Here is a 20,118-nt window from a genome sequence, read left to right as displayed (position 1 = left end):
CACATGCTGGAGCCCTGTAGGAATGCTCCCTGTTTTATCCCCAGCATGCTAGGAAGAATGAATGAATGAACCTCTCAGGCGGCTCCCTGCTTGGACGAGCCCACAGCTCCACGCGGGGGTGTGCTCCCTTCTCGCGCCTGCGCGGCCCCTGTGCACGACCTGCTCCACTCTATCTGCCCGCACATGGTATGGCCTCTCTCCCTATGGTACGTCCCACCTTCCCCCACGTCGGGCCCGAGATGGTACATGCCGCCTTAGCTCACCGCCCCTCCCCATCGGTTTCCGCGCGAAAAGCCAGGGCTGCCTCTGCCGCCGGCGCCGCTGTCTCTGCTGCAGTTTCCAAGATGCCTGCTCGCACCGCCCCGGCCCGGGTGCCCACGCTGGCCTCCCGAGCCATCTCCCTGCCCGATGATGTCCGTAGGCGGTAGGTGCCGCAGGGGGGGTGGTTGTGAACTCGGGCCGGGGGCGATGAGGTGGGGTTGGGGGGGTTGGGAAGTGGCTCGGCGTTGGGGGTGGGGGAGTTGCTTCCCCTCTTGGTAGCCCGTGGCTGCCGCTGACAGACGGGCGCGCATGCGCGGGACGGCGCGGCGGCGGTTGGCGCGGGCAGGGTGGCACTTCCGGTCGCGCGCACCCCTGGCCGTTTGGCGCCAAAATGGGCCGAGGCCCCTCACAGTTCCCTGGTGACTAGAAACTTGGGGTCACTTCTGATCTCAAAGTAGAGCGAGCTTTGAGTTCTCCTCGGGGATCCCCTTCCTGGAGGAGCCACGGGCCTGGCTCCTGCCGCCAGTTTGGTCGCGCAGGAAGCGGGCAGCCCGCGGCCTCAGGACACCCCTCGGCCCCGGGCACTTCGGCCTCTACTTCCGGTGCCCGGCCCGCTTGGGGGGGGGGGTCGAGCTGGTCCGGTCCCTGGGGGCATTTTGAGGACCCCCCCCCCTTGGCACCCCGCGCAGCGCATCCCGATGGCGGCCTCCAGAGACAGACGTCGCCGCTCGGGGCCCGGGCGCTGCCGGCTCAGGTTTGCGACCCCCGTCTTCCTTGGGGGGCTTCCTTCATCTAGGACTGCTGCGGGGAAGTCGCATCTGGAAGGAGCTCGTACCGTGCAGCGCAGGACCAGGGGCTCGGGCAGCATGAAGGCTGGATGGTCTTTCCCAGTAAATCTATGCCTGTGAGCCATGGGCGTCAAGGAAGCCTCGCTAGGGACAACTGGCTGCAGTTTCGTGTGTGTGCGCGCGTATGCGCGCGTGACACAGTGGCCATGGGTGTGTGTGTGCGTGCGTGCGCGCTTCACACAAGTGGCCGCAGTTTCGTGTGTGTGCGCATGTGTTGCACAGCAGTTAGTGTCCGGACTGGCTGTAGCAGTTCTGTGCAGGTGGGTCCCGGGCAAGAATGCTGGGCTCCTGTTTGGGACGGGCACCAGTTTCACTCCCGAAAACCGGCACTCCTTGGAACACTAGTCCTTGGAACCTTGACCAGGCGGGAACGCCGCCCCCCCCCCCCCTCCCGGATTTGTGAGCTGGTTTTGCCATTTCCCTGTTTCCCTGTGCGTTTCCTATGGTTGTGCCAGGCCAGTCTTTTGGGCTTTTGGAGTTGGAGTGTGTGTTTGTGTATGGGGGTGGGCAGCTGTATTTGGGGCTCCCCACCACAGGTTTTAAAGTCCAGTCTGCTTCTTAATCACAGAGGGGGTGTGTCTTGCTGAAGAATCCCTATCTGTATCCTCCCAAGATAGAACTTGAAATGGAATTATGGAAGTCCCTGGCTTGGTGGTAACAGACCCAGCAGATGTTTGGGCCCAGTCTTCTTTACTCTGCTGGGGAGAACGCTCATCTCCTCTGGCTTGTTTGACCTTGGGCAAGCGTCATAAACAGGCTGAGGCCATGGACTCCTTAACATGGGCTTTAAACTGAGACTGGATGACATGAGACTACGCCCAGCACACAAAGCCCCACAGGTTAGCATTCTTATTGGCTAATCTAGCTTTTTGTCCGTCCTGCCAGTCAGTCCCTAATCATATACAGCTCTGGACAGTTCCTCATTTAATCCTCAAAAGTTCTTAAGAATGGATGCTGTAAGGAGTTTGCTGTGAGGAAGCAAGGATTCCTGCTGATGTCTGCTTCTTACCAAAACGTTTCCTTTCAACTAGGGTTTTTGAATAGGCCACTGGCTTAGCTTAGGGGTTTTCTTGGGCCAGTGTAAGTCTTTGGCTGAATTTGAATGCTCTTCAATGAGTTTTACCATCCTCCGTTACCTTAGGTTTCATATTACTTTGAACCAGAATTGCCTACTGTAGGTGCAGAATTTGGGGGTTCTGCTTTAGGCCATGGGATGGACATTGAAATTGTCTGCTTATGGGACCTTCAACAACCTCTTGTCTTACATTTTGAATTTCAGGGTACAAAATACATAAACATGGTATTCGACACTCCCTTAGATTTGTAAAGGGGGGTATAACTTCTCGATCTACGAAAATTAACGGGGTATGACTTATAACACAAGAGGTACTTAAGTCCAGTAGAACAGTCTAGGAGCAAGACTAGGCCAGGTCCTCATGCGTTTCCGTCACTTTTGCTAACTTACCTATATACGTCCGCTTCTTTTTTTAAATGCGTAGTTCCATTAGATAATGTAGTAATACCAGAAAGTATTTTCCATGTTTGGGTTTTTAAGTCTTTAACTTCATTTTTAAAGTATAGCACCCAAATCGAAAAACTGTATAGAGTAAAGCACCCAACATCTAAAAATTTTGCCTTTCAGGACAAGCTGCCTTTTCCCACTTATATTTCTTTTTTTTTTTTTTTTTAAAGATTTTTATTTATTTATTTGACACAGAGAGAGATCACAAGTAGGCAGAGAGGCGGGCAGGGAGAGAGGAGGAAGCAGGCTCCCTGCGGAGCAGAGAGCCCGATGCGGGGCTCGATCCCAGGACCCTGGGATCATGACCTGAGCCAAAGGCAGCGGCTCAATCCACTGAGCCACCCAGGTGCCCCGCCCCACTTATATTTCTTATTTTGTCCAAGCTTTTTTGTACAAAGTGATTAAGTCTCTCACTGGTCTTCCTGTTGCTACTCGGGTCTTTTCTCCAAGTGGAAACTGTGAATCCTCTTAAAAAGTTGGATCTGATGGTTTCCTTGCCCCACACACTCTGCCGGGTGCACTGGTCCTGAAATCCAGAGTCCCTGTCCACTTGTCTGATTCATTGTGTGCTCTTTTCACAAGCCATACAGACCTCGGGTTCTCAGGGCCTGAGACCATGCAGAGCTGCCAGTGGGAGGCTGAGCTGCTCCCTATCTACGCCTTCCCTAAATTGGCTACCGTTCTTTCATCCTTCAGCCTGTGCTCCGAAAGACCATCCCTCTTCCCCATAACAGGAAGGGTGTTGAATTCTGCCCAAGCACCCTGCCTGTTGCCTTTGCAACCCTGGTGTGGATGGTGATTTGTTTGCTTTATTTACTCTGTCTGTAGCTTGGTGTAGAGTAGACTCTGAACAGCGTGCATGCAAGACTTTCCCCTCTAAGGAATCCTGGATTCAAGCACAGATTGGAGCAAACCTCCTTTGTACCACTCTGATTAGCCTAAGTAATTGTGTGGGCTTTTTAAACTGCTAGTCCTTCTGTGATTAGATTAAGTCGGGTTTCAAGTTCTTAGCTCTAGTTCCATGACTCCAACTGATTGGGTATTGAAGAGAGCAAAACTGACTCTCCTATTTCTCCCTGGCAGGAATATTCTAGAGGTACAGACCACCGGGATTCAGATTCCTTCCTACCATAGCTAAAGGGCTAATTTTTTTAACCTCTTGGTGGTCGGTCTGTCTGTCTTTCTTTTCTTTTTTTTTTTCTTTTTTTTTTTTTTAATTTGTTTTTGCGAGAGAGAGCCCGCACAAGAAGGGGGAGGGGCAGAGGGAAAAGCAGACTCCCTTCTGAACAAGGTCGATCCCAGGACCTTGGGATCATGTCCTGACCTGAAGGCAGACGCTTAACTGATTGAGCCACCCAGGCACTCCACCTCTTGGTGTTTTATCTGTAAAATGGAACATGTTACCCATTCTACCTGGGCATTATGCAGACCAACGAAGCCGATAGGTATAAATGTGTGGTTAAGCAGCCCCTGCCGGAAAACCTTCTGTGCTACTTACCACGCGGTCAGCTGTGTATTTCACTTCCATTAGGGGAGCACGATTTAGAGTAGCAACACGCAGATCTGCTACCGAGGCAGATGTCAGTATTTCAGTGTAAGCCATGTACACATGATGTATATTCCTGCTTATCATTCCAGCCTTCACCTCTCGCTTCTTGTAGAACGGTCTGGGCTTGTTCCTTCCGCATCCGCCTTTGCTTTTGTGCCAGTATCTAGTCCGACTCTTGCTCAGGCTTTCTTCTCAAGGATTGAGGTGGTGTTCTGTCCTCTTTCATCTCTCAGTCTCTCTTGCTTTTTAATCCTTTCTATCCTTGGCTTTTGTGGTGCGGTTTACTACCAGGGAGCCTCTCTCCCCCCCTGATATTTTGCCCCCGCCAATCATTTTCTTTCGTTCCTAGACCCTTATCTCTCCCAGTCCTAGGACTTGCAGCGGTTGGGCCTATCAGCTGGACAGGACTAACTCCAGTTTTGAGGCCTCTCAGGAAAGCCGGTTTTAATTTCTAGCTGCCGGGTAGCCAGCCAGTGCTGCTGAGCCGCTGTTCCCTGAAATGTCAGTCTTCACACTCTTGGCCTGTTTAGTTTTTCTCTACCAAAATGTTCTGAATGTCTGATACTGCATTAGTTTTTTTGTTTTTGTTTTTAAAGATTTTATTTGTTTGAGAGAGGAAGAGAGAGCATGAGAAGGGAGAACCAGACTTCCCAAGGAGCTGAGAGCCTGATGTGGGACTCGATCCCGGAGCTCCAGGATCATGACCTGAGCCGAAGGCAGTGGCTTAACCAACTGAGCCACGCATGCATCCCGTGCATTAGTTTTTAATTGGCTCCATAACAAATTATCTTAGTGGTTTAAATAGAACCTAAGTTTGTTCTAACAATGCTGTAGGTCAGAAATCTAGTATGGGTCTTGCTGGATGAAATAGTGTTAGCAGGCTGCATTCCTTCCTGGAGGCTCTTGGGGAGAATGTTTCTTCACTCTTTCAAACTGTTGGCAGAATTCAGTTCCTTGTGGTTGTCAGATTGAGGTCCCTCTTCTCTTGCTGGCTCTAACCATGCCCAGCTTCTGGAGGTGATGTACCCTTTGGCTCGTGGCCCACTGCCTCCATGTTTCAAGTCAGTAAAGCTAGTCCTCGGGCCACATCTCTCTCTCACCCTTCTTTAGTCACATCTCTTGAAATGCAGCCGGGAGGTTTTTCTGCTTTTAAGGATTTAGGTGATTAGATTGGGCCCACCTGGCTAATCCAGGATAATCTGCCCATCTCAAGGGCTATAACCTTAATCACATCTGCAGAGTCCCTTTTACCGGTGAGACACCAGTACTCCCAGGTTCTGGGGGATTAGAGCATGGACATCTCTTTTTGGGAAGGGCTCATTATCCTGCCTCCCACAGGCAGGATCTCATCTCAGGCCATGGGAGATACCATCTCAGACCATCTGCCACGCGGCCAGTTCCAAGAGGCAGAGTTCATGAAGTTTTTGTAACTTCTCTAGCAGTGGTCTCCATTCCTGGTAAATCACATTACAGATCAGCATTTCTAGTGTGTTAAAGAGTGATTTAATGTTTTGTAATCTCTTCCTGCCTAATCTACATTATGTAATTTTGCCAGATTAATTTTCCTAAAACACGCTCTCGCTCTCAGGTCTTGGTTTCTTCCTCCCTGCCCTCCCCTCCCCCCACGATTCCTTCAGTGGTTTAACTGTGGAACAAAATCAATTTTTTAGCCTGATGTTATTGACCTCCCTCAGACTGGCACCCAGCCTGACTTGTGTGGGTTTCTTGGGTGTCCTGAGCCAGCTCCTCCACTGTACGGCTCCTGTTTGGGCAGCTCCCCTGCTCCGTTCCCGCTGAGCTGTTCCCCGGCCTAGTCCTTCCTGATGCTTTTCTATACCCTTGCTCTTCAGAAGCCCTCAGGTCTGAACTATATTTGCTTGGTTCCTTCAGTTACAGTTTATTTCCCTTATAGGACTGTGTGAGGGAAGCAGCGAGGAATGAATCATGGGATCTTGGGCTGCTAGGGAGCTGAGGTGTTATCTCATAACATGGCTGCTGTCTGAGTCTCCTGCCTGGTCCTCCACGTCTGTTCTGATCCTCCCTGCTCTGAATGCGAAGCAGATGTGAGATGGTGTCGCCCTCCGTTTTCCCGGGGAAGGGATGGACTCTTCCGTGAAAGCCTGGGTGTCGGGAGGTGCACTGCCCAGCCTCGTCCCTGTCACACTTCTGGCTCCTCAGGACCTGTCCCGGGCTCTGCCTTTCCTCTCTGGGGCCAGGCAGGTGACAGTCCGTCTTCACAGGGCAAGGCATTTGAGGTCCCCTGAAGAGTTCATTTGGTTCCTCTCTGCCAGGCTAAACAATCCCAGGTCGTGGGAGAGGTCGGCAGAATTTGTGCCCCGAGGTAGTCGTCGGCGTTGTGGAAAGGGTGCTCGGGTGGGCTTCATAGCCAGCTGAGCGTCGTCCTTAACACCTGAGGTAGCCTCAGGGTCAGGGGGCCGTGTTGTCGCCAGGGTTCTGTGAGTAGAAGGACGAGAAGCCCGGCGTGAGGCCCCTGCAGCCAGGTGTGCCCCTCTGGCCGCGCGAACAGAGTTCTGCAGCTCTCCTCCGGCTCTCCTGGACCTGAGCTACGTCAGGGTGGAAGGACTTTGAAGGGGTTACATGTACTCTGTGTGTGTGTGTGTGTGTGTGTGTGTGTGTGATATAGTATATGCTACCACTGTGTCTGCAGTCAGAGTTTTTTTTGTTTTTTTTTTTTTTAAGATTTTATTTATGTGACAGAGAGAGCCACAGCGAGAGAGGGAACACAAGCCGAGGGGAGTGGCATAAGGAGAAGCAGGCTTTCTGTGCAGCAGGGAGCCCGATGTGGGGCTCGATCCCAAGACCCTGGGATCATGACCTGAGCCGAAGGCAGACGCTTAACGACTGAGCCACCCAGGCGCCCCCAGTCAGAGGCTTCTACAGAAAGACCTTTCCTGACCACCCAGGTCTGAAGGTCCCTTCCTGGCAGTCCCGGCATCCCATTACCCAGCTCGTTGCCTGAAACAGGGCCTGGCATGCAATAGGTGCCTGCAGATGTGGTGGGGGTCAAAGCTGGGGGGGGGGCCCACGTGCGCTCAGAGCAGCGTCTGTGTGACAGGAGTCCCGCAAAGCCTGTTGCTTGCATTCCCGGTGTTGTGCTCACACGTGGCTTTTTGGAAAAACCAGGCTGGGAGAGCTCTGTTCTTGCCCTTTCGGCTAATGCTAAGAGTACGTTGTCTGTATGGGTGCTGGGTAGGAGGGTCCAGAGATGGTAGAGGCCTGGTCCCTGCCCAGGGCACTTCTCCAGTGACCCCGATGCTAAGCCAGCTGGTTAGACCTGTTCTTCCCGCACTGTCCGCAGGCGGCACCCAGCCTAGGAACCAAAGCTTGTCCGCTCACCTCCCTTTCCTCGGTGTCTTCTGCCCCCTCCCTCTCCCCCCGGAAAAAAGAGGCAAGACGCTAATCTTCAGTGCTCAAATCAGGCTCTGCTTTTCTCGCCAAACTCATGACAGTTCTGCACTCCTGAAGGAGTAGGTGTAAACCTTCCAGAGGAGGAGCTCTCTGGTGAGGCGCCGGCCAACAATTTTTCTCACTCCATCTGTCACCCCTGAGTGTGGGCACTCCCTGCTGCACCAGATGCCTTTACTTCCTTGTTGTTGTTGTTGTTGTATGTGTTTTTGGGTTTTTTTGTTTTGTTTTGTTTTGTTTTTAAGTAGGCTCCATGCCCAGTGCTGGACTTGAACACCCAACCCTGAGATCAAGATCCGGGCTGAGATTGAGAGTAGCATGCTTAACCGACGGAGCCACTCTGGTGCCCCTGCTTCCCTCTCTTACGTTCCCCATTTGAATGCTGCCACCCCCACCCTGGCCTTTGGGAATGTCCGCTGGCTGTTCCCTCACAGCACCTTACAACCCTGGCCTATTCCTTCTAACACTGACCACCCTGTGGTATGCCCTTTCATGGGGTCTTGCCAGACCAACTGGAGGAAGACCTCCTGTAGGTCATTTGACAGGTGCACCCCAACTATATGGCCTGCCTCTATTCCGTAGTTCCTTTGGAAATGACACCGTTATGGAGCTCCTCTATTCTCTCACTACCAGAAAAACTGCACCCTAAAGGGGGGTGGGGGTGGGAGGGGAGACCTCATTCAGATCGCAAGTGACTTCTTAAAGACCACTACAGGCATTGTAGTAGGATTTCTAGCGTGGGTGGGCGAAAACCACTGTGGTGTTTTGTTTGTTTGTTTTTTCCCTAACACTGCTACATGTCAAATTTATTTCCAAAGTTCTTCAAATTTGGATTTAGGGACGCCTGGGTGGCTCAGTCAGTTCAGTGCTGCCTTTGGCTTGGGTATTGATCCCAGGGTCCTGTTACCGAGTTCCGCATCAGGCTCCTTGCTCAGTGAGGAACCTCCTTCTCCCCCTGCCTGCTGCTCCCCCTGCTTGTGTGCTCGCTGGCTCGTTCTCTCTGACAAATAAAATCTTTAAAAATAAAAGAAACCCCCCCCCACACACACACACATACACACGCAACTGTGGTTTTAGTCTTAGAGTAAACAGAGTTGCATAATTGCCTTCCTTTCTCCGTTTTCTTCCCACAGGCTCAAAGATTTGGAAAGAGATAGCCTAACAGAAAAGGTAACCTCCACCTTAAATTTTATTACCAGACGTTGTTGTTTTCCAGATAGTTTGTGACTCATAAAAAGTTTAAGTGAAGTCAGCTTTTTTTCATAGTATTTTTGAAAAATGTTTTAGAGTGTGCATGTGTGCGAGTGGTGGGGGGAGAGGCAGAGGAAAAGAATCTTCAAGCAGATGCCCCGACGTGGGCCTTGATTCCCACGACCCATGAGATCATGACCGGTGCTGAAACCAAGAGTCAGATGTTCAACCGACTGAGCCATTCAGGCTCCCGGGCTCTTTTCTATAGTTTTGAGGATAGCTTAGATATTATTCTTAATGTTCTGTGTTAACGTGCTGCTAATCTCTTGGTAACTCACTGATAAGTCTCCCAATCTGGGTTCACACCATCGGTTCTGAATTGTAACTTATCCTGGTCACAGTTCTCAAAAGCACAGTTTTTTCCTAATACACTGTTATTTCTGTCCCACCTCCTAATCTTCCCATTTTTCACCACTCGGAGATGGTATGATGTGATCTTAAGGGAAACATCATAAACGTGTCTTGTGAATATTCAGTTTTCCGGGCTGAGTCAACATTGCCTGCCATTCAGTTGGTATTTCATGACCAGGCAGCCTAATTATCTGTGTAGTAGCCCATTAGTGACTTGGGAGTTTGGGGACATCTAAACCTATATCCTTCCCTTAGGAATGTGTGAAGGAGAAACTGAATCTCTTGCATGAATTTCTGCAAACAGAAATAAAAAATCAGTTATGTGACTTGGAAACCAAATTACATAAAGAAGAATTATCAGAGGTAAGTCAGTTCTCAGCATCCTGGTGTCTCGAAAGTGTCTCTTCCCCTGTAACTCCCGTGTGACCAGGAAGGCAGAATCATCCCCAGCTCTCCTTGTTACCCAGTAGTTATAAAGGAAATGCGTGTTTCCTTATTCTCTTGTTGCCACTTGTTTACATTCACTGCTACTTAAATTATCCTTTCCTGCTGTAGGAGGGCTACCTGGCTAAAGTCAAATCCCTTTTAAATAAAGATTTATCCTTGGAGAACGGAGCTCATGCTTTCAGCCGGGAAGTGAATGGACGTCTAGAAAACGGGAGCCAGACAAGCGGCGAGGATCGCAGAGTGGGAATGGCAGAGGAAAAGAAATCTCCCAAACCCGTTTCCAAACTTCCCACACCCAGACGAAGCAAGGCCGATGGAGAGACCAAGTGTAAGACTACTTATTTAATCTTGGTGGCGATTAGCTGTCCCCTTACATGGTACCAGCCTCGGTCCCCCCGGGATAGTACCTCCTGGTTTGTTTCTTGCGCGTACTTCCTAACTGGCTTGGATGTACATACATCTTCAGATTTGTTCTTTGACCAAATACGGAGCAGGAGGTCCCAAAACGTAGCTTAAGTTGGTGACGTATAAGGTAACAGGAGGCAATAATACTATTTCTAAGTTAAACGCCTATTTAAGCTAAATGTGTAGTCTCCTTTGTAGTCAAAGTAACTCTTCTGGAATTTGTGGAAACACACGGGAGTGTGGGAGCTGAGCGCAGGTCAGGTTCTTGGCCACTTCATCTTTTGACGACATAGAGGAGGTTGTCTCCTTCTCTGGTTCAGGCTATGGCCCGTCAATGAAGAGCTCCGGTACCATGGCTCAGCAAATTGGCAGGTGCTAATTGCTACCTTTTATCGAGACTGTTGTTGGTTGGAGGAAAAAAAAAGAAGGGTGCTTAATATTCAGAACCTGATTCTCAGCACTAGCTTGCTAATGCTTAAGAACTACACTTTGTGAACTTTTTTTATTCATAGCGGCTTTTTTTTTTTCTTTTTTCTTCAAACAGCTGAAGCTGCTTCTTCTAGCCCCAGGATTACAAGGCAAACTACCAGGCAGACCACCATCCTAGCTCATTTCTCAAGGGGGTCAGTATATAATGAATTAACAGCCATCTTTTCTCAGGGCAAACCGTTCTTGGTAAACAGGAATGGAAATTAGTAGGGTATAATTTAGCAGTTTTGAGTTCCACATTGCATAGGTTTTCGTCTTACAGTTTTCTTCGTTAAACACTGATGAAAAGCATTTCTCAACACCTGTGTTCTTACTGTTCTGGGAACATTCAAATATATACAAAACTAGCCATGGCAGTAAAATGAACTCCCCCCCGCCCCAGACACCTGTCACCCAGTGTCAGTAGTTCCCAGCTGGCCATCTTTTCGTCTGTAACCCCATAAATTCTCTCCCAACTGGATTATTTTGAGACCCTCCCAGACATGTCATTTCAATATATTTCTATCTTTTTTTAAAGTTTCCCCCGCTTCCCAAGATTTTATTTATTCGTTTGACAGAGAGAGAGTAAAAGCAGGGGGAGTGGCAGGGAGAAGGAAAAGCAGACTCTTGCTGAACAGAGAGCCCGACGTGGGGCTCCATCCCAGACCCTGGGATCATGAAGGCAGACGTTTAACTGTCTTCAGTATATTTCTAGATAATAAAATTGATCTCTCTCTTTCTCTCTCTCTTTTTTTTTTTTGTTTAGCAATTCCAGCAAAATGTGAATAAAAATGTTAACATTTAGCAGTCTTTTTTTTTTTTTTTTTTTCCTTTAATTTGACACAGAGAGAGAAAGATCACAAGGAGGCAGAGAGGCAGGCAGAGAGAGAGGGGGAAGCAGGCTCCCTTCCGGGCAGAGAGCCTAATGCGGGGCTTGATCCCAGGACCCTGAGATCATGACCCAAGCCGAAGGCAGAGGATTAACCCACTGAGCCACCCAGGCGCCCCTAGCAGTCTCTTTAAAAAGACAAAATATAAGTCTAATATTTTTGTACTTTATAAAGCATAATAATTCTTACTATGAAACATATAGCCAGTGTCTGTATTTCCTCATGTGTGGTAAATTTTGTTTGCTTGATTTGTTTTAAGCCTTTCTAATTAGATTCCTTTCTTTTCTTGCCATTTATTTGAAGAAATTAGTTCATTTGTCCGATAGAGTTTCTAGGTGCAGCTGACTGCATCCTTGTTAATGTCTTCCTTGTTTTGTGTTTCTTATAAACTGGTTAGCTAGCTCTAGAAGCTTGATCAGCTTCCAGCTTTATTATTTTTGAGACCCTTCAGTAGATGGTGCCGTGTGTTCTTAGAGGCACGTGAGGTCTCTTCTGTGATGCCAGCAGCTGCTGATCGACATCGAGATCCATGATTTCTTAGGTTTGCAAAATGGCCAACATTCTAACCTGTCACTCAGACATTAAACTTGAAGCCTCTTTTAATATCCCGGCAGTGAGGGCATTTCCTTGGAGGGACTAAGACACCCATGACCTGAATGTGTCCTAAAGAGGCTGCCTTTGGTGGGGAGGGCTACAAGTCCTCTCCGGCCTGTTAGAGCGCTAGCGTCCGGCCGAGCTAACAGTTGGCTTTCCCGTTGCTGACAGCCCTGCCAAACGGAAGCCCGAGGAAGAGCAGGAAAAAGCGAAATCGGATGAGTCTCCTGAGGAAGAAAAAGACCAGGTAGGGCTGGCATTTTCTTCCCTTGCCTTCTCTTGGTACATTTGCTGATAGGCCAAGTGTAAAGGCAGGACTACCTAAATGGACTTGAAGCGACCGAGATGGTGTTAGGACATGTCGCTGCACCCGGGCAGTATGAAGTATGTCATCGTTAGGCCTGGGGGCTCCACGGACCCCTGCTACTCACAAGGCAGCCATGTACCTTCAGAGTCTGTTCCCTCTGCCTTCCTACTTCTCTAGCAGGCAAGACTGGCAATCCAGTGCGACAGTTTACAGCCTTCGCTGCTCTCCTAAGTTCCCTTTCCACATCTAGCTTGTCTAACAGCAGAGCACTAAACAGCTTCTGTGTAGAACAGCGCTGCTTGGACCTTTTAGATTAGAAAGCCCGTGGCTTACTGAGGGTCTTTGATACAGAAAATGCTAATCTCTGATGGTACTTTCCCTTGTGACTTGAGGGCCATAGCCAGATAATCCCAGGCGGTCACACATTGGTTTTCATTTTGATTTTGATTTGGGATTAGCTATGTAAGTTGAAGGGAAGTCCATAGGTTTGGGTGTAGGTAATAAATACCTTATTGCTGCTGACTGAGCAAACTATAGACACTCCTCGTAAAGCCTAGGTTTTCCAGCCATGCTGTTATTGACTTGCGGGGCCGGTTGCTCTTTTGCTGGGGGATGGGGTGAGGAGGGTGTCCCTGTGGGTTGTGGGACACAGCAGCATCCTGACCTCTACTCACTGGATACCAGTAGTAATCCCCTCCTCCCCTCTCAGTTGTGACCACCCCAAGCATCATCAGTTACTGCCAGTTTGGGGTGAGGGGTAAAGTTGCTCTGGGTGAGAAGCACCGGACTGAGGGGTCACTCAGGTGTCACGGGGCTATCCCTAGCATTGAGGTAGGTTTGACATCCTGTTGTAAGACACTGTTGTTTTTTTTTAGGAACTTGATGTTAATCTTCATAACCTTTGTTTAGATAGTTACAGTTTACTTGGGTTACCCACTCCACGGGGAAACTGAGGCACAGAGGGAACCATTAGTCAGTGGACAAGCCTCTTGTCTCCTAGGAAAAAGCATACAGGCAGAAGCAGGCTGGCTCTTGTCATATCAATAGCTCGCTCCCACATGCATCCGTTTTAGAGTGGTTTCTTGCACCCTAACTTCTGGAAGGCTTGCATAGCCTTCTCGTCTGGCCTCTGAAACGGGTATTCCAGTTTCTGAGTTTGTGTAAGGCCTGGAGGCCTTGTGGGTGAGACACTTGTAAAAGTACCGTCTGTTCCACTAGTCTAGAGGAAGACTTCATGTACCAAACAGTGGTATCAGATGGCATTGGTCACGTAAGTCATCATACAGAGATAATCTTACTTTAGTCAGTTTAAAGTTTTGAAAATTTACTGTGTTTTAAAACCGATGCTTTACATGCATTTAGTAAAATTAAGTAGTACAAAAGGATGTTTTGGTGCATAGATCTCCCTTCTCCTTGAACTTTGGGGGCTGGGGGGTAGGATTTATCAGTTTCTTCTATGTTGACCGAGAGAGAGAATGTATTAGTATACTAGTGTACCGTCTGTGTCAGGGTTTGCTGGAGAAACAACCAACAGTCTGTATATGTAGAAGATTAATCTTAAGTAATTGGCTCATGGGTTTAAGGCTGGCAATTGTGAAACACGCAGGACAGGCCAACAGGCTGGAGACTCCGGGAGGAGCGGGTGTAGCTCAAGTCTGAAGGTAGCCTGGAGGCAGGATTTTCCACAGATACAGATACAGATTTCTTTCATATGTGTTTCAAATAATGGATTACAGTGAGGCTCTGGGTAACTTACCCAACTTTCTCCGATGGTAACCTGTCCTATAACTAATACAGCAGCAAAACCAGGAACTGACATTGGTACAATTAGAATTTACCAGTTCTCGCTTATGTGTATATACTCACCTGTGTCGATTATTGTTGTAACCTCCACCTCAAACAAGGTACGGATCTATTTTATCACAGTGATTTCATCCCTTCTAAATACATATAGATCTCCTGGAGATGGCAAATAGTGTGAACTTAGGGAAATGGGGCACCGGGTTATTATCCAAGAAGGGCTGGTGTCTGGTTGAGGTTGTCATTCTTACTTATTGATGTGAATCTCAGATTACTATTTGTTTTTTTTCTAATGCTAAAGGATTCCTGACGGGAGGTGAAGGATCTTTGATTCTTTTACATACCCTCACTAGACAGCTGGTACACAGACATGTGCTGGGCCAACTCCTGGCCCTCTTCTTTGCTTTGAGGGAGTGCGGACATCACTGCCAGACTGATGGTTGCCCAGATCTTCCCCCCAACCCAGATCCTCTGCCCTGTTTAAGTGTATCAAATGTATCGAATACTTTCTCACCCATGCTTTTCATTTTGATCTTCTTTGAAATGAATATTCGTGTCCTCTTCCCTTCTCTCCACACAGGAGGAAAAGAGACGGAGAGTTACATCCAGAGAACAGTAAGAATAATTAACACATCTTTTCTGTACAATGTGCAATCTTCATTACTGAAATGACTTTTCTGAGGAGCTTTAAGGGGCTTTATTGTGAGTTGCCATGGCGACTATAGATGGCTTAAGAATGCTGAATTTGGGATCAGATTATTAACCTTCAATTCATGTAGAATTCTCATTGCAAAAAATGAATTGAGGGCAACTGGCATTGTCAGAGCCAGATTTAAAGGTCCTATTAAATATTAAAGTAGTATGTGCCTTTGGAGGTTCTGGGATGAAGATTGCTTCCGTGGGTAGGAAGAGAAGGACCGGATGACAGCTGCTTGCAGGGGAGGAGTTTGGGACAGTCACCCTTGGGGTGTGTGCTACTTTGCTTGACAGAGTTGCTAGACCGCTCCCTGCAGAAGAACCGGAAAGAGGAAAACCTGGAACGCACATGGAAGAAGAGGAAGAAAGAGATGAAAAAGTAAAGCCTGGTCCCATCCAAGTTTGTCGATTGTACTTGTTAATCTTTGAGTCCCCATTTGGTTTTAGGAAGGGGGTCGGGGGAGTGGGGAGCCTGTAGGAACAAAATGACTTTCTCTTATCAAAATGACCTTGACTTTAGCCAAAATGTGTTTCAAACTCCCTTTTTCTGTGGTTCTCTACCTGGACGGGGGGGTATGTGGCTGTGGGGATAAGCACACCAGTGTTAGGCTTGGGGCTCAGCTAGACCTTGTGCTCGCGCCTCAGTTGCAGAACTTTGGTCCCTGCCCTTGTCCATCTGCCTCCCTCACTCACCAAGTCTCTGTGGAAATCTCATTCTCAAACACCTGTGGTGCTAGAATTCTGTGGCAGCATCCAGATATAATGTTGCACCCCAAGATTTTATTTATTTTAGAGAGGTGAGTTGGGGGAAGGGCAGAAGGAGAGGGAGGGAGAGACTCTCAAGCAGATTCTGCGCTGAGCCTGATGTGGGGCTTGAACCCAGGACCCTGAGCTCATGACCTGAACCCAAACTGAGTTGGACGTTTAACTGACTGGGCCCCCCTTTAAGTCGTATACTTACTTATTTAACTATTTGAGAGAGAGAAGGTGCGAGAGAGCATAAGCAGGGGGAGTGACAGTAGGAGAGGGAGAAGCAGTCTCCCGGCTGAGCCGAACAGGGAGTCTGATGTGGGGCTTGATACCAGGACCCGAGGATCATGACCCGAGCCGAAGGCAGACACCGAAACAACTGAGCTATCAGGCGCCCCTAAGTTGTATTCTTAACTGAGATAAGGCCAGCTCCCCCCCAGGTCTTCCTCAGACCTCCAGTTCCTTTGTAAAATCAGAGCTTAAGGTTCTGTGAAGTAGAGATGTGCCGCCTGAACCCCCTCGGGGAGGGGATAGGAAAGGGACTAGGGGTTTGATAACAAGCCTTACCATTGGACAGGACTTCTTGTGTGACATACTGCTAACACTGAGCGGTCACAGGTGGTGGAGCGACTTCAGGTCCTGATTTGTGTCCTGTGAAGATACCGGCTAGAAGTTCCTTACAAGGGGCGCCTGGATGGCTCAGTGGGTCAAGCCTCTGCCTTCAGCTCAGGTCATGATCTCAGGGTCCTGGGATTGAGCCTCATATCGCGTTCTCTGCTCAGCAGGGAGCCTGCTTCCGCATCCCTGCCTGCCTCTCTGCCTCCTTGTGATCTCTCTCTCTGTCAAATAAATACATTTTTTTAAAAAGTTTCTTACAAACTGGGAGGGTTACTAGTGTTACTGGGAACCTCTTAAAGGATGGGCGTGCTTTATTGCTCTAGTGGGGGATCAGCTGAGATGTATGATAATTCTTGAGCCACTTGGTCCTTAACGCTCGCCTTTAATTGATCACCTTTCCTGCCCTGATAACTGGTGAAAACTAGAGAGCAGTTACGGTTAGGACACCCCAAGCTCATCTGAGCACAGGCCGTTCCAGGGGGCTTTCTTGACCACCCTCCGAAGGAGCTTTGGGCAGGATCGAAATTCTTAGCTGTGGTCGGGCTCCCAGGATGTCTTCTTGTAGTAGAGCGTCTGCGATATGTTTCTTCTCAACATCACCAGCCCCTGTGGTCTCTTCACAAAATGTGAAGTTTGTGAAGTTTGTGGAGTTTGAGGCCGAGCACACCTCAATGTTTTCCAGAGAGATGTGTTGAGCTCTTTAAAGTCGGGTGCAAACCGACGTGCTCTCAGGGTTTGAGGTAGAACACTTGCCGAGTAGGCGATCCTGCTTCCTGCCGCTATTATGGTTCCTGTTCTGATAGCTAGCTGTCTGTGAGGTTGTCCGCTTCCAAATGACGGGTGATAGAGGGGTTTGGGAGTCAAACACTTGGATTATAGAACTCTTAGATCCTACCACTTCTGTCCGCTTACCACACCACAAACGTGCTGTCTTGAAGACAGTCTACTCCCACCAGCTAGACTATAGGATCGGTTTAGGTTTATTTCCACAGAACACTTACAGAAAGATCAGGACGGGGCGTCTGGGTGGCTCAGTCAGTTAAGCATCCGACTCTTGGACTGAGCTCAGGTCGTGATCTTAGGGTGCTGGGATCGAGCCCCCGTGTCGGGCTCTGCGCTCAGCCCAGGGTCTGCTGGGGATTATCTCCGTTTCCCTCTGCTCCTCCTCTGCTTGCTTGCTTCTGCATGTGCGCTCCCAAATAAAATCTTGAGAAAGATCAGGTCTAAGTGAAGGAAAAATCAACTAGTTTTTTTCTCTCCCCTCTTCTCCAGGAAGAGAAGAGGCTCAGAAGTCAAGCCAAAGAACCGTAAGTATGCCTAACATGTCTTTGCACTTTCTACTGGGAACGTAGTTGCTGAAATAAGCACTCTGGTAGAGAGCCGGCTGGACAGGGCATTAGGTGTGTAAGTTATACGTGTGTGTGGCTGGTTGTGCTTGTGGGAGGTCAGACCACCAGAGTGAACGCAGGGCTCAGTTGCTCTCAGCTGATCGTCACCCCAGGCCCTTCCTCCTGGCGGTCCTACAACAAGCAGCTTGTCAGGGGGCAGTAAAGGGCACTGGACGAGCAGCTGTGTTCCTCAGGGCAGCTGCTGAAGACGCTGTAGCAGACTCTTGCTAAAGCCCAGTGGCTTCCCACAGCATTATTTGGCTTACGAGTCTGCATCTTGGTGACAGTCAGCTGCTCTTGGCCAGAGGTGGTTGGGGTGATGGGGATGATCTGCCTCTGCTCCAGGACCTGGCCAGCTGGGATGTGCTTTCGTGGCAGTGCCAGAGCGTGAGGGCAGAGGTGAAAAGCCCCTCAAGCCTCTGTTGACATCGAGTTGGCTGAAGTAAATGTCGAGACTAGGCCTTTTTCTCGGGGTGGGCGGAATAGCCAAACGGGGCAGCAGGGCCCTGCAGCCAAGGTACTATGCAGAGAGCCGGCTTCCCGTGGTTGTGGGGCGGGTTGCACACCAGACCGGCCCTTGTGAACCCCTCCGGGGTGACCTCAGGCCCAGACACTTGCCGTCTTCCACTGCGGGCACAGTTCCCATCAGGTTGCAGGAAGTCACTGGAGTCCTTTTGGGGTGGGGTGGGGGGTTTGTTTTTGTTTCAAGCTACTGCTGTATGTCAGCGACATCTGTATGAAATGCTGATGGCATTTGTAAAGATCCCAAGTCCTGAAGTAATAAATTCCTTCGGGTTTCCTGCAGGGAAGGCTTGCCCTTCAGTCGTGGGGGGAAGACTGTCTAGTTGTCATGGGGGCTGCTTGCGATGGCGTCAGGCTCCCTGAGCTGACCGGCGTGTATGTATTCCGTTTGTATGACAGAACACCTAAACCGAAGCCTAAGGAGGAGCCAGACAGAGAAGGGAGAGCGGGGGCGCAGGCCGAAATGAACGAAGGAGACGAAAAGGTAAAGACAATCTTGGTTTCTTAAATGTCACTTTTTTTTTTTTTTTTTAAGATTTTATTTATTTGACAGAGAGAGAGATCACAAGTAGGCAGAGAGGCAGGCAGAGAGAGAGTGGAGAAGCAGGCTCCCTGCTGAGCAAAGAGCCTGATGCGGAGCTCAGTCCCAGGACCCTGGGATCATGACCTGAGCTGAAGGCAGAGGCTTTAACCCACTGAGCCACCCAGACGCCCCTAAATGTCACTTTTTATCTCTTCCCATGTGGTTGGGACACATGGGGTGAGACAGGGTTCTGGGTTCAACTCCTGCCCTACCCACCCATGGGACGACTCTGGGAAGGTTACCTTATCCCCCTGGTGGGGGTTGGTGGTTATCACGGTGCATCAGTGAACACGTAGTTGTCTGTTTACCCGGCACAGTGGATGGGGCCTGTGTGCGCCTCCCTGAAGGGGTGTGCATCGGCTTCTCCAGCTCCTCCGTGGGAAGGCTTGACCTGTGTCCCCTCAGACACATCGGCCACAGCTGTGCTGCTTTACTGGCCTCCTGAGTTCTCAGTCTAGGTCTCCCCATCCTGCCAGCACCCCCATTTCAGCTAAGTGGACACATTTAAACTCTAAAACATAATGTGTGGAGCAGGGCTGGGCCTTCATGAAAATACAGGCTGGCGAGGTCAGCTGCAGGGCGGTCCCGCTACCCGAGCTCCAGGGGAGGGGTACTCATGCCCCGGGAGCTGCAGCACCGGGCTCTCCAGCCCGCAGGCAGTGTGCTCGCTTCTCAGAGAAGATGAACTAGGACAATCCCAGGATTGTCTCTGTCATGGTGTTTTGTGAGTTTGTTTGTCTGTTGAGATCTAGACAGTGGAGACAGGTCCCAGACTTGCTGGGTCATGAACTTCCTTCCGACCTGGCTGGCGCTCGGCATCCGTTCTCATTCTGTGGCCTTTGACCCTTTTGGTGCCACCTCCAGCTTGCTCTGCCATCTTCTTGTCTCTCACCTTTTCTGCCCAGATACCGGTTATCTTATTGAAGCTGCTTGCCCGGAATCCCCTTGCAGGCCCTCTGGAGAGACCTTTGGGATGGTGTCGGAACACCCAGTCCCTGCAGACAGAAACTGACAGGAGCTTTTGCCTCATGGTAGAAAGAGATGGAGAGATCACACATGTGACTCTAATATCGTTAGCTTTTCTATTTTAATGAACCCATTAATAGAGTTGTTACTCTGTGAAAATGAGCTCAATAAATTTATCAGAGGTATTTTTTGTACGTAAGCTCAGAAGGTGCTAGGTTGTATATAACAAGGAGTTGGTGACTGCTGGGAATTCTTTTATTGATTTTCCATACTGGATTGCTAAGTTTTGTCCTGGTTTTTTTCCTGCTGTTCCACTGCTGTCCGTATGACTTCTTCACTTCTGACCAGATGAGCGATCGAACTACAGGCATTTTTTTACAACATATTCTAAATGGCTATAATATTCCCTTTTACGATGAGCTTTCCTGGGACTGGGTTGGCTAATGATGGCCCAAATCTGGCCTATGTTCCTTTTT

The 20,118-nt window shown here is 49.4% G+C and overlaps 1 protein-coding gene across 3 annotated transcripts in view; it reads left to right on the top strand.

The window, feature by feature from the left end:
• The first annotated feature begins 271 nt into the window (after positions 1 to 271).
• Positions 272 to 20,118, top strand: part of DNMT1 (DNA methyltransferase 1) — a 44,681-nt gene continuing 24,834 nt past the window's right edge. Inside the window, exons 1-10 of one of the 3 annotated variants that reach the window (XM_045990803.1) lie at positions 272 to 424; positions 8,740 to 8,776; positions 9,464 to 9,571; positions 9,764 to 9,983; positions 10,605 to 10,683; positions 12,184 to 12,259; positions 14,700 to 14,734; positions 15,110 to 15,194; positions 17,456 to 17,490; positions 18,493 to 18,577. In XM_045990803.1, the coding sequence (XP_045846759.1) occupies positions 345 to 424; positions 8,740 to 8,776; positions 9,464 to 9,571; positions 9,764 to 9,983; positions 10,605 to 10,683; positions 12,184 to 12,259; positions 14,700 to 14,734; positions 15,110 to 15,194; positions 17,456 to 17,490; positions 18,493 to 18,577 (840 nt within the window). In that variant the 5' untranslated portion in view covers positions 272 to 344. Of the gene's footprint in view, positions 425 to 625; positions 1,016 to 8,739; positions 8,777 to 9,463; positions 9,572 to 9,763; positions 9,984 to 10,604; positions 10,684 to 12,183; positions 12,260 to 14,699; positions 14,735 to 15,109; positions 15,195 to 15,890; positions 16,296 to 17,455; positions 17,491 to 18,492; positions 18,578 to 20,118 lie in introns of those variants that run through there. The other 2 variants (XM_045990804.1, XM_045990805.1) reach the window with 2 other exon arrangements.

The sequence above is a fragment of the Meles meles genome, chromosome 20 (assembly GCF_922984935.1).
Source record: "Meles meles chromosome 20, mMelMel3.1 paternal haplotype, whole genome shotgun sequence".
NCBI lineage: Eukaryota > Metazoa > Chordata > Mammalia > Carnivora > Mustelidae > Meles > Meles meles.
The sequence above is the reverse complement of the archived record's forward strand: the minus strand, read 5'-3'. Positions and strand labels throughout refer to the sequence as shown.